Source organism: Prionailurus viverrinus, chromosome A2, assembly GCF_022837055.1.
Source record: "Prionailurus viverrinus isolate Anna chromosome A2, UM_Priviv_1.0, whole genome shotgun sequence".
NCBI lineage: Eukaryota > Metazoa > Chordata > Mammalia > Carnivora > Felidae > Prionailurus > Prionailurus viverrinus.
Genome location: NC_062562.1, coordinates 57,352,758 through 57,365,121, shown reverse-complemented (window position 1 = coordinate 57,365,121; position 12,364 = coordinate 57,352,758). Strand labels below are relative to the sequence as shown.

Below are 12,364 nucleotides of genomic sequence, written 5' to 3'. Positions count from 1 at the left end.
AAGTGTCCAACTTCGGCTCAGGTCATGATCTCACGGTTTGTGGGTTCGAGCCCCGCGTCAGGCTGTGTGCTGACAGCTTGGAGCCTGGGGCCTGCTTCAGATTCCTTGTCTCCCTCTCTCTCTGCCCCTCCCCTGCTTACGCTCTCTATCAAAAATAAAAGTAAACACATAAAAAAAGGGATTTAACTCAGAAACTGCCAGAAAGAAGAGATACATAGGTCAAAATATGTGGGAAGGGGCATGGGGCTTCCAGGCTTTATCTGAGCTCACCAGAAGTGAACCTGGAAGTTCTCTGAACTCCGCCCTTTTGGAATTTTAGGGAGGCATCATTACACAAGCATGATTGACTAAATCATTGGCCACTGGCGATTGATTCCATTTCCAGCTCCTCTTTTTTCCCCTCCCCAGGGGTCAGGTGAAAAGTCCCAACTCTAATCACTTGGTTGGCTCCCCTGGCAGCCAGCCCCCATCATTAGTTGCTTTCCAAAAGTCACCTCAGTAACATAACAAAAGACACCTCATTCTCATCACAGGAAGTTCCAAGGGTTTTTGGAGCTCTGTGCCAGGTGCAGGAGGGAGACCTGATAAATAGTTCTTTTTTTTTTTTAATGTTTATTTATTTTTGAGAGAGAGAGAGAGAGAGAGAGAGCAGGGGAGGGGCAGAGGGAGAGGGAGACAGAGGATCCGAGGTGGACTCTGTGCTGATGGCATAGAGCCCAACGCAGGGCTTGAACCCACGAACCCTGAGATCACGACCTGAACTAAAGTCAGATGCTCAACTGACTGAGCCACCCAGGCACCCTATGAAATAAATACTTCTTTTTCTTATTAAGTTTATGTATTTATTTTGAGAGAGACAAGAGATAGCACCAGTGGGGGAGGGGCAGAGAGCAAGGGATACCAAGAATCCCAAACAGGTTCCCAGCTGCCAGCGCAGAGCCCAACGCGGGGCTGAACCCATGAATCTGTGAAATCATGACCTGAGCCAAAACCAAGTGTTAGACACTTAACCGACTGAGTCACCCATGCGTCCCTAAAATATTTCTTATTATAAATCACAGTATCACAGCCTATAATTGACTCTCCAGAGCTTTTGCCTGCGACATTTTAGAAGGCCACATGTTCGGAGGCACCTGGGTGGCTCAGTCAGTTAAGCGTCTGAATTCGGCTCAGGTCATGATCTCGCAGTTCGTGGGTTCGAGCCCCACGTTGGGCTCTGTACTGACAGCTCAGAACCTGGAGCCTGCTTTGGATTCTGTGTCTCCCTCTCTTTCTCTGCCCTTCCCCCGCTCATGCTCTGTCTCTCTGTCTCTCAAAAATAAATAAACATTAAAAAAAATTAGAAGGCCATTTGTTCAAACTAAAACTATACTGGGAAAGACATATTCAGAGTAAGATTACCATGCGGCTTCTTTCCTGTCTGGGTATTTTGTGTGCAAGCACCTAGCAGTACCTTTTCCATCAGTGAGTGCCATGTGCCCGACCAAAGTGTCTTATCTGGCCCTTCTCTAAACCCCTGCCCTCCGTCTTCATCCTATGTTGTGCACGTGTTTTCTCAAGTGGCAGTTGCTTGGTGTTAGCTATCCTAACACATGCCCTCCTCTTCCCTGTGCAGCAGGATGGACTGACCAACCGTGTCTGTTTACCTCGGGGACCCTGTTGCTGCTAATGCAGGGCCTGGACCACAGGAGGCATCAGGGAGCAGTTACTGCCAAGTGTGAATATATCAGAGCTCGGCCTAGCTCATTACAGATGGCAAACTGGCGGTCAGGCAGAATGGAGTAGATTCTGTGCTTGGCTACCTACCACAGTGTTTCAATTAAAAGCTAAATTAGTTGTTGACATGTAAAAAGTCAGATTTCATATAGAAATGCTCCCTTCTCTTGAAAAATGGGAAGATGGGCGATGCTGGGCTAGCATTCCTGCCTGGTACCAATTGTCTGGAGGTGAGCAGTGGCTTCCTCTATGCGGCACATGCTGTTCCTGTCTCCAGTCTCCACACTTGCTGGCATTTTAAGTCCAAGAGTTTTAGTCTTGCTAATCTCTCTCCTTGAGTCAGGTGCCTAGCCAGTGAAGACACCTGCTTGTGAACCCTGGTTGGTGACCGTGGTTGACAATCTTTTTAGTGGTTCCAGACACTTCAAGCATCCCTTGAGAGTTATGTACTCCCCAGTACAAGCACATGCACATAACATTTTACGTACAATCTGGAGCTCTACAGCCTGTCCTGAGGCCAGGCTATCGACTTCCAGGGTCAGAAGATGACAGCCCTTCATCTTCTAAGTCTTTCCCAGATTCTCCCAGGGCTGGCTCCTTCTCAACATTCCAGCCTCAGCTCAGTCAGCAACTGGAGAGAGGTCTTCCCTGACGGTTTATTGTAAATTAGCTGTCCTCCCTTCCCCTGGTGCTCTAGTCCTTTTAATCTCTGCTTTTATTTTCCCTGGAAGGCTTCTCACTTTCTGAAAGGGTCTGGTTCCAGGCTCACCTATGTAGTGTCTGACTCCCACCCCCGCCCAAATACAGTGTAACGTGGAGAGAGCGCCGTATCCCAGTACCGTGAATAAGCAGTGCCTGGTACCCAGGGGGCAATTGACAAGGGCTTGTTAAAATGAATGAATGGATGGATGGACGGATCCACCCAATCTTGGACTCCTCGAGGCTTCGGGGGTCAGGAGCCAGGTGAGAGTACAGCCTCACGGTCGGCGACCCCGGTCAAGTTCGACCCCGGGGCTCTCTCCTCCAGTGCCAGGCAGCGCCCGCGGGCGCCGAGAGGGCGGAAGCTTCGGGGCCGGAACGGGCGTGCCCGGCGCGAGGGTTGCGGGGGGGCGGCTTAACCGGCCGGACCGCAGCGGCGGCCGCGGGAGGGGCGGGCCAGGCGGGCGGCGGCGGCGGCGGCGGCATGGCAGGGCGGCGGGTGAACGTGAACGTGGGCGTGCTGGGCCACATCGACAGCGGCAAGACGGCGCTGGCGCGGGCGCTGAGCACCACGGCCTCCACCGCCGCCTTCGACAAGCAGCCGCAGAGCCGCGAGCGCGGCATCACGCTCGACTTGGGTTTCTCGTGCTTCTCGGTGCCTCTGCCCGCGCGCCTGCGGGCGGCGCTGCCCGCGCCCCCGGCGGCGCCTGGAGCCGAGCCCGAGCCCGAGCCCGGCGAGCCGCAGCTTCAGGTCACGCTGGTCGACTGCCCCGGGCACGCCTCCCTCATCCGGACCATCATTGGCGGTGAGCGCGGGCCGGGGCGGGAGCCGGGCTCGGGGACGCTGGGCGGAGCGGCCGGGCCCCGTGGTCCGAGCTCGCCCGAGCCGCTGCCGGGGAAGGGAGGTGGCCTCACCTCACGGCCGGGGCCACCCAGGTCGCGAGAGGCGGACGGGACGCGCCCGAGGCTCCGCAGCAAGGGAGCGGAGGCCCTGGGACTCGAACTCGTGGCCTGGCTGACTTGGAAGCTCTAACCACCCACAACGACCGCGCAGGAAGGTGCCTTCCTTAAAGTTTTTGGTTTTGTTTTTTTTGGTTTATTAATTTTTTTTAGAAGATAAGTTTGTAATACACGAACTAGTAAGAAAACACAAAGACTGCAAAAAGGGTATATGTCAAAAATGTCAAAAAAAGAAGTCTCCACTCTTCAGTTCTTTGGTCTCCTGGTTCCCATTTCCAGAGTCAGCCGCTGTTCCCCGTTCCTTGTATCATTTCAGAAAAACCACGTAAAGGATAAGCATACCCGTGTGTATGTAAACCCCCTTTCTCTTCCTTTTCTTCACAAAATGGTAACACCATATACACTATTTTACTCAACGCGAAGAGTTCCATGTCAGTACACACAAAGATAGTTTTTAAAGGTCATATAAAATTCCTTTGTGCGCTGGTATCAACGTTTTCTTAACTCTTAATGATGGACGTTTATCTCGTTTCCAGTTTTTACTAATGATGCTTCGGTGAATTTTCTAGAACAAGTCTGGTGGGGGTACTAACATATCTGTAGAATTAGCTCCTGAAACTGAACTGGTTTGGGGCAAAGGGCAGAGAGCATTTTCAGTCATAATGGGTACTGCGAAATGCCCTTAGAAGATGTACCATTTAATTAATTTTTAATTATACAGATAATACATAAATACATTCTGCTTGTGAAATACACCATTACAAATTAGGCAAAAGTCCCCTAATGACCTCTCCTATTTCTCCAGAGGAAGCTGCTATCATACCTTTGTGGATTATTTTTCTGGACGCATTTTGCCACAGTTAAATCTATGGACAGGGCTTTAAAACTTGTTCTGATTTTCAGATGAAAATGAAGAATTCGTATAAGCACATGGCACACAAGGGTGTATAGCTAAAAGAAGTCTTTTTCTTCACTGCTGACCCGAGTACTTGGTTATCTTGTTTTCCATTGCCTTCTGTTTCCTTCCAATGATATGATATTCTCTACACCTACAAGCACATATGGAAATATACATTAGGAAGATAGTTTCATTGGCTTGGTGGCAGATGGCTTCATTGGTCGCTGGGCCTATGGGGTCCCAGCTGCAGTGATGAGTGTGTTAAGTACTTTCATCTCTGTTCCCTACCAGTTGTTCCATTCTGTAGGCAGTCTGAGGTCATTACTCCATTTTACAGTAGAAGAAATGAAGGCTCGGAGAAGGGACCTGCCCAAGGTCACTCTGCCTAAAGTCTTCAATTCATGTCTCAGTCATCAGATCACTACCCTTTTCTCTTCCCCCCTCCTTATAACTGAATTCTGTTTGGTCAGTCATGTCCAAGCACATTTTAAGACATGTACTCTGAGCCAGTCTAGGTTGGAGATGGAAGAGACAGGTTAAAATAAAACAAGAAGGCACTTTTTTTTTTTTTTTTTTTTTTTTTTAGTGACTAGTGTAGGTGCATAGCGAAGGACATACTTTTGGAGTCAGAGCCAGGCTTGAGGTCTGGCTTTCTCCTTTACTGTGTGACCACGGAACCTAATTTTGGAGGTTCTACACACTAGCACATGCAGTTCTTTATTTTGGCTTCGCTTTTCTCGTGTGTTTGCCACTTCCCAGGCGAACCCTGCAAGGAGTGTGGCGGTTTCCATTTAATAGCTGAAGAAATTGGGACTGTGGGAAGGCTGCTGGTAAATAGCACAGCCCAGGTCCTCCTGATCCCAAAGCCGGAGCTCTTTCACCTGCTTCCCCATGTCACTTCACACTACCCCTGCCCCCTTCTAACGTATGCATTTATGAAGAGCCTCTTTGTAGGACAAAATGTTTCATGCACCAGCCTTATCCCATATAACCACATGATAACCCCCAAGGATTTGGCAGGTCCTTAGTTTGGTCTACAGTTAGCAGGTCTCCTACAGTTGTAAAACTGTAGAAGAAAAGAAGAGGGATTTTTTTTTTCTCTTCTTGTACCTACATTGTGGCTCTTCTTACTTCCTGAGTGAGGAGACTTTCCTTATCTTCTTATAGGCGTTAAAATGTGACCTGAACGCAGTGGAATGGTGAGACTGAGGCTGCCACTATCCTTCCTTCAATAGAGCAGATTCCCACCCTTTTCGGAGAAATGAGGGAAAATGAGGGGAAGGACACGCACATTTGAGTACCTGCTCTGGCCCATGCTTGTTGCTAAGAACTTGCATGTGTGCAACAACCCTAAGGGGTGCCTGTTTTTCAGATAAAGAAACCGAGGCTTGGGAAGTAAAGTGCCCTGGGCTGGTGTTTACCTGACTCTGCTGCTGCTAACCTGGATCTGGTTAATACCGTTGCTTATCATCCTAACTCATAAATCCACAGCCATCTCTGCCTTCATGAGACGGCTCCAGCAGCTGAGTCCCTGCTTCTGACAGCTGGACTCCTACAATGCTGGGCCTGCACTTCTCACCTGTTTGCCCTCCATTTCCACATGGTAGGCAGTGAACTCCGTCTTCAGAGGCTCATCAGATCATGTCAACCCTCAGCTCCAACACTTCCCAGTGGCTTCTCTTTGTGCTTCGAGTAAAACCCAGCCTCTTCTTTGTGGGCCACAGAACCCACGGTCGGGCCTCTGTCTTCCTCTGAGCATCGTCCCTTGCCCCCCACCTTTAGTCTCACCGACCTCATTTCTACTGATTGAATGGGCCAGTCTTTGTACCTGCTGTTCCCTCTGTTTGGTACATCTGGCTTCTCATTTATATCTTAGCTCGAGTGTCACCTCAGAGAGGGCTCCTCTGACTGACCTAGCTAGAGTATCCTCAGCTCTCTCCCCCATGTACTTTCTCATGTCCCTGTTTTATTTCCTTACAGCCCTTTTTACCATCTGGTATTTCTTATGTGTTTACTTGTTGATTGTCTCTGTCCTCCATGAGAATAGAATAGGAATCATGTCTGTCTTCTTCCCCAACATATTCTTAGCGTTTGGGCCAGAGCCTGGTGTGTGATAGGCAATTCGGTTAGTTTGAATGGATGAAGCTGTGTACCAGTTCCTGGGCGGGATGGTAACAGTGAGCAAAGAACTTTCTTCATGGGTTAGTGGACAGAAGGCAATCAGCATGGAGCCTGGCCTGTAGTAGGTACACTATCCATGTTGATTCTTTTCCCTCCCTCTGGGAGCTAACAGCAGAGCTGGGGAGGGGGCATTGTCAAATGTGCAGAGTGACCTGTCAGAGCTTTTGGCACACAGGCCAAAAGCACTTTGCTGTGGGTGGGGTATAGGATGCGATAGGGAACGAAGAGCCTTCCTAGTGGAGGAAGTGCCTGGTCAAGGATCTGTGACTTAAACCCGCCTTTTTGTCTGTTTAGAGTCAGAGATAACTGCTACCGTTTAGTTGTGTCTGGAAACCAGCATGGCGTGTAGGGAGACATGTCGAAGATAAAGGTAGAAGGGTTGGTGGGCCAGATCCTATAGAGTGGTAAGTATTGGGCTGAGATTAGGCCCTTAGTGTAGATTTCTCCTAAGGTTCTTGGAAGGCTTTTAAAGCAGGGTTGTGACAGGATCGGGCCTGAGCTTTGGAACTATGCAACATTGCCGGGCAAGAACTCCTACTGGCAGCAGGGACTGCACCTAAACCTGGGATTGCTGGAAGATTGGGCTCCTGTTGGAGTTCCCGGCTTGCTGTGAATGATTTAGACTCTTTGCTGAATACATTATCCCCAGTAGGAGGAAATTACAATGATTGTCTGAGTTCTACGATGATATCTCTGAAGTTTAATATATCTTATATTAAAGCCTGTTCTCTTTAATTCCATTGCTCCCTCCCCCTCAAAGTGCTTTCACTATCCAAAAGAATCCTTTCTTAACTTAGAGAAAATTGGGCTTTATCTCCTTGATCCATGTGGCCATAGATAAAACTCCTGTGGTACTGGGGAGGTTAATAGTGACAGTAATACTCCGCATTTATTTAGTGCTGCCCTTATGCTATGGGTTTTTGTTTTTTTTTTTCCTTTTAACACTCAAAGCAGTCTTGTGAGGTAAGAGGTGATATTCCCATTTTACAGATGAAAAATCAGGCTCAGAGAAGTCAGGAAGCATAGTTCATAAGTGTCAGAGCTGGGTTTGAACCCATGTGGGTCTGACCACACAGCTCCTACTCTGGCATTCTCAATGGGAATGAAAAAGTGTATCTATCCACTGCAGCCCCCTGCAGTAGTGTCTCAGGGCAGTATTTTTCTCTAATCCATTTTAGGGTATAAATCTTTCAGGGTTAGAACTTCAAAAAGATTCAGTAATGTATGTTTTAAAGACTTGGGTGGGGGGTGAGGGACTTGGACCCATCCTCAATCTAACTCTGGCAGGAAAGAGGAGAGCTGAAAAATGCTGGTATCTTGGCTTGGCAATTTATAGTCCTCTGGTGGCTGCTAGGATTAACAGTGTATTGTCTCCTGGTCTTTTGTTCCAGTTGTTAATGAACAGCAGCTCTTCTGCCACGACTTGTCGCCCTGATCCCTCGCCTCCTCTGCCCACCGTTTAAGCGCTGCTTCCTGCAGGGCTTGGACCCTCTCTGGGCCCTGCCTGGCTGGAGCCGATGAGAGCTGCCAAAGCCTTGTAAGTCTGACTTGGTTACTCTCTTTGGAGGGAAAACAGTCAGCAGCCCTGGGGCTCTTTGTCTCCGCAGCCTGGGAGAAAACATTCTTTGTAAAACTTACTGCTACTTTGCCTTCTTTCTCTGTTTTTCCAACTCCGTGCCTCTTGGTGCTGATGTGGAGAGAGTGCTTGTCCCTCTGGCTTGTTTTATCGAGGAATGTGTCCTGCAGTCTTTCTACAGTCTGTCTGAGATGCTCTCTTTGGACCCGTGAACCAAGGTGTGTGAATGAATGGGTGTTTTCGACCAGATTTTTTACCTTACCATTTGGGCATCTGCCCAGAAAGCAGTGTGCTGGCTCTATAAGCGGAGACAGCAAAGGGGCCTGGCTGCACAAGGAATTTGGGCATTATTCTAATGTAAAACCAGCCAACCAAACAAAAACCCCAATTTTGGTTTTCTCTGCCTCTCGTCTTATGATTTGGTGTAGAAATACGTTATGTTGTATTATGGTATTCATATATGTGTGTCCTGAAATATTGAGACCTATTTAAAGGAGTCAATATAAATGGAAATGCTTCTTTAATCTTAACTCCTTTGGCTCCTAGAATCCGCCAGGCCTTAGTTCCCTTACCTTCGTGCTCACTCAGGGATGGCTGCGTTTTATTTTCTCTTCTTTGTTAAAAGGTGTGCACCATAACGGCAGATTCCCCTCTCCGGTGTCCATTCTGGGATGCCCTCTACCATCGAGTGAAACTGAGGCCAGTACTGGTGTCTCTTGTGCTCATGTGCCTAAAACCTCATTCTGTCCAGCAGGAAGTCGGCTGCCCTCAGTGCCAGGTGTGCCTATATTCAAATACAAGTTGCTCTGTTTTGCCTGCTACCTTATCACTCTCTGACCCCTCCTGATCTCCTTCCAAGTTGGAGTGCCTTTAGCTGTCTCTAAGAGACTCTCAAGTTGAGCTTTGTTTGCCACACTTTCTCTTAGTGCTGGACAGCGGGTGACTTTGCTTTGGTTTGGGTGACAGTGTGGGAGTAACACAACATCAGAGACACAGCCTTGAGTTTAAATTAATGCAGAATATTTGAGCAGGAACCAACAGGAAAGAAAAATGGAAGCAGGTAGTCATATTTCATTCTGTTGGGGTACATTTTTCTTCTCATGGGGCTTGCCCTTGAGAACAAAACATATCAAATGTTAAATCAAAGAATATTTTTGTAGTCATGCTAGGAATAGAAAATAATGCAAAGACTTTGCCTTCTGGAGGCAAATATTTTGCTGGAAGGTTATAATCAAAGTCAGAAGGAAATCGTAGCCACAGCTTTTGGTAAAGCTGTAATCATTTAAAATTAATTGCTTTTAAACTTTTTGCTTAGCTTCTCCTTTGTTTCCTATCTTCTTTGTCTCCTGGGTTTTTCTTCAAAATCACTTCATCCAGGTTGGAATAAGATTTGGGCAGGCGTCCTGGGAAACAACCCATAAATGAAGCCCTGAGACATATTCCCTGCTCGGTCATTCTTTTGTTGGCTGGAGCCTCGAACAAGCTGGGGATGGGGCACCCTTGTCATGGAGCTCGAGTCTGTCCCCTTTGAGACTGTGCCCAAGGTGACAGGGTCTGGAGCTCTGGGTAATCTGGAGGCCTGTGTCCTGGTGAGGTGGAGCCTGGCATTCCTGAGATGGCCTCAGGGTGGGGCAAGGAACAGGAATGAGCCCTTCTAGGGTCTGGCTCAGATGGCACCTCGTGTGTCTCTTGCTCTGCTGTGATGGCTGGCTTCCCTCTATCGTTCCCATGCGTCTGAAGGCCTCGCAGGATCAGGGACAGCGTCTGAATTGTCTCTGTAGCTCCGGGGCCAGTTCAGGGCCTAGCACATAGTAGATACTAAGTAATGTTTGTAAACATTTTTATCGAGCTACATATCTCATGTACTGTAAAATGTGCCATTTCACGTGTATACTTTGGTGGTCTTCAGTATATTCACACAGAGTCGTGAACAGACGTTGCCACAATTGAAGTTGAGAATATTTTCATTACTACAGAAAGAAACCCATGCTCATTACCAGTCACTCTCCATTTTCCCCTCCCCTAGGCCTAGGCAGCCATTGATCTGTCTGCCTAATGTCCACAGATTTACCTTTTCTGGACATTTCATAAAAGTGGAATCCTCTAATACGTGGCCTTTTGTATCTGGTTTCTTTTGCTCAGTGTGATGCTTTCAAGGCTCATCCATGTTGTAGCGTGAAGTATATACACTTCGTTCCTTTTTTAAAGAATATTTTCTTAGTTTATTTTTAATTGTGGTAAAGTCAACATTACATAAAATTTATCATCTAACCATTTTTAAGTTTATAGTTCAATGGCATCTGTCTCTAGAACTCTCCATCTTAAAAAAACTGAAAGTCTATATGGGTTAAACAGTAACTCCCCAGCTGCTTCTGCAGCTGTACTTTGTTGCTTGTTATGGCTGAATAGTATTCCACTGTATGGATAGACTGCTTTTTAATCCATTCATCAGCTGAAGGACGTTTGGGTCGTTGCCATTTTTTGGCAATTAAGGATAATCCTGCTATGAACATTTGTGTACGAGTCTTTGTGTGGACGTGTGTGTTTATCCCCTTAGGTGTATGTCTGCCAATGGAACTGCTGGGTCAGAGAGTAACTATTTCTACTTATCGAGGAACTGGCAGACAGTCTTCCACGGCAGCCAAGTCACTTCACATGCCCACCAGCCGCGTTCAAGGGTCCAGTGTCTGTACATCCTTACCAATACTTGTTATTATCGGTGTTTTGGATTGTAGCCATCTTGGTGGGTGTGAAGTGGTAGCTCGTGGTGGCTTTCGTTTGTATTTCCCTGATGGCTAGTGATCTTGGGAGAATTGTCTGATGCCTTGCCCGTCTTTTAATTGGGTTATTTGGTTTTTATTATTGAGTTGTAAGATTTCTTCGTGTACTCTGGATACCAGATACATGATGGACAGATGGACGGACAGATGGATGGATGGATGATTGGCAGATATTTTCTTCCATTCTGTGGGTTATCTCAATCAGTTGAGTGTTTGACTCTTGATTTCTGCTGAGGTCATGATCCCAGGGTTGTGGGATCAAACCCTCTGTTGGGCTCCATGCTGAGTGTGGAGCCTGATTGAAATTGTCTGTCTCCCCCTTTCCCTTACTCATGCTCTCTCTCTCTCAAATTAAAAAACAAAAACAAAAACATTTAAGTAAATAATTGAGTTGAATTGAATTAAGTAAATGAATATATGTTGAGAGGATTAAACGTACCCAACACATTATCTGGGCTAAGGTAAGTGTCTAGTAAGTGCCATTTGCTTGTGTATGGAAGGCCTGTTGGGGTCCCTGTGGACCTGTTCCTGGATCTGCCCATTTCTGTCCTTAGTGCCTGGCCAGAGATGGGTCATCCTGTCTGTTCATCCCGTGGTAGGGTCTCCTCTCACGTTAGGGTCTTGTCTGGGATCTGGCCTGCAGATGTGTTTTGGTGGCCCATCTAATATTTAAAATTAAAAAAAAAAAAATCAGGTGACCTCATTTAATGACCCAGATTCCTGGCTTCTTTAGAAACACAAGAAGATTTCCACGCTCTAGCGTGGTGGCACAGTCCTGGAACCGAGTAGAAGGGGCGTGTGCTCTTCAGATTGCTTGGGCCCCATAGACATTGGGGGCTTGTAGCCCCCATTTTGAGGACTTGTCAACCCATGTGGTGGGAGAGGATCAGATGGAACTGTTACTTGGTGTTTTCACCCATTTATTCAGAGACTCTACAGCCATCTGTTGTACACTCTGTCGGATGTGAGGGCAGATACAGATGTGCCTGTCTTCAAGGAACTCACAGTCCAGAGGGCCAGGGAAGAGCAGGAAGCGCCAACAGCCAGTTGAGACAAGATGCAGAGTCAGAAGGGCTTTATAAGAGAGGAGCTTAAGGTGTGAGTGCCTCTGCTTGGGACAGGCCAGAAGGGCATCCCCCAGGAGGGGACCCCGGGGCTGGACCTGGAAGGCTGACCTGGAGGTTTCCAGGCAGAGAAAAAGAAAGGGCAGAGCAGACCCAGGGAACAGCCTGATCAGTCAGAGGTGTGAGAGCAAACTTGGCCAAAGAAGAGGGCAGTCAGTCAGCAGGAGAAGTGGGAGGAGGTAAGGCCGGGCATGAGGGTCATGGGCGAGTTAGGAGGAGGGGCTGTCTTGTCAGAGCTTTGAAGGATGGCTGAGATTTTCCCAGTGGGGAAGATGGGAGGCTTTTCTGCTCGAGGACTTGGAGTGGACAGACACACAGGGGAGAAGGGAGGGCTGGAGTGTAGAGCTCACAGGGAAGAGGCAGGATGAGAGGCTGAGCTGCAGAGACCCTTGGGCTCCAGAACTCAGGAGCTTGGAGAGTCTGTTGTTGG

At 47.9% G+C, this 12,364-nt stretch overlaps 1 protein-coding gene across 3 annotated transcripts in view; it reads left to right on the top strand.

Annotated features, from left to right (window-relative positions):
- The first annotated feature begins 2,880 nt into the window (after positions 1-2,880).
- EEFSEC (eukaryotic elongation factor, selenocysteine-tRNA specific) overlaps positions 2,881-12,364 on the top strand; it is a 252,343-nt gene continuing 242,859 nt past the window's right edge. For all 3 annotated transcript variants that reach the window (XR_007150177.1, XM_047848987.1, XM_047848988.1), the window contains exon 1: positions 2,881-3,221. Coding sequence is in view for 2 of the 3 variants with exons in the window: in XM_047848987.1 (XP_047704943.1) it covers positions 2,900-3,221 (322 nt within the window). In the remaining variant the exon portion in view is untranslated. The remainder of the gene's footprint in view (positions 3,222-12,364) is intronic.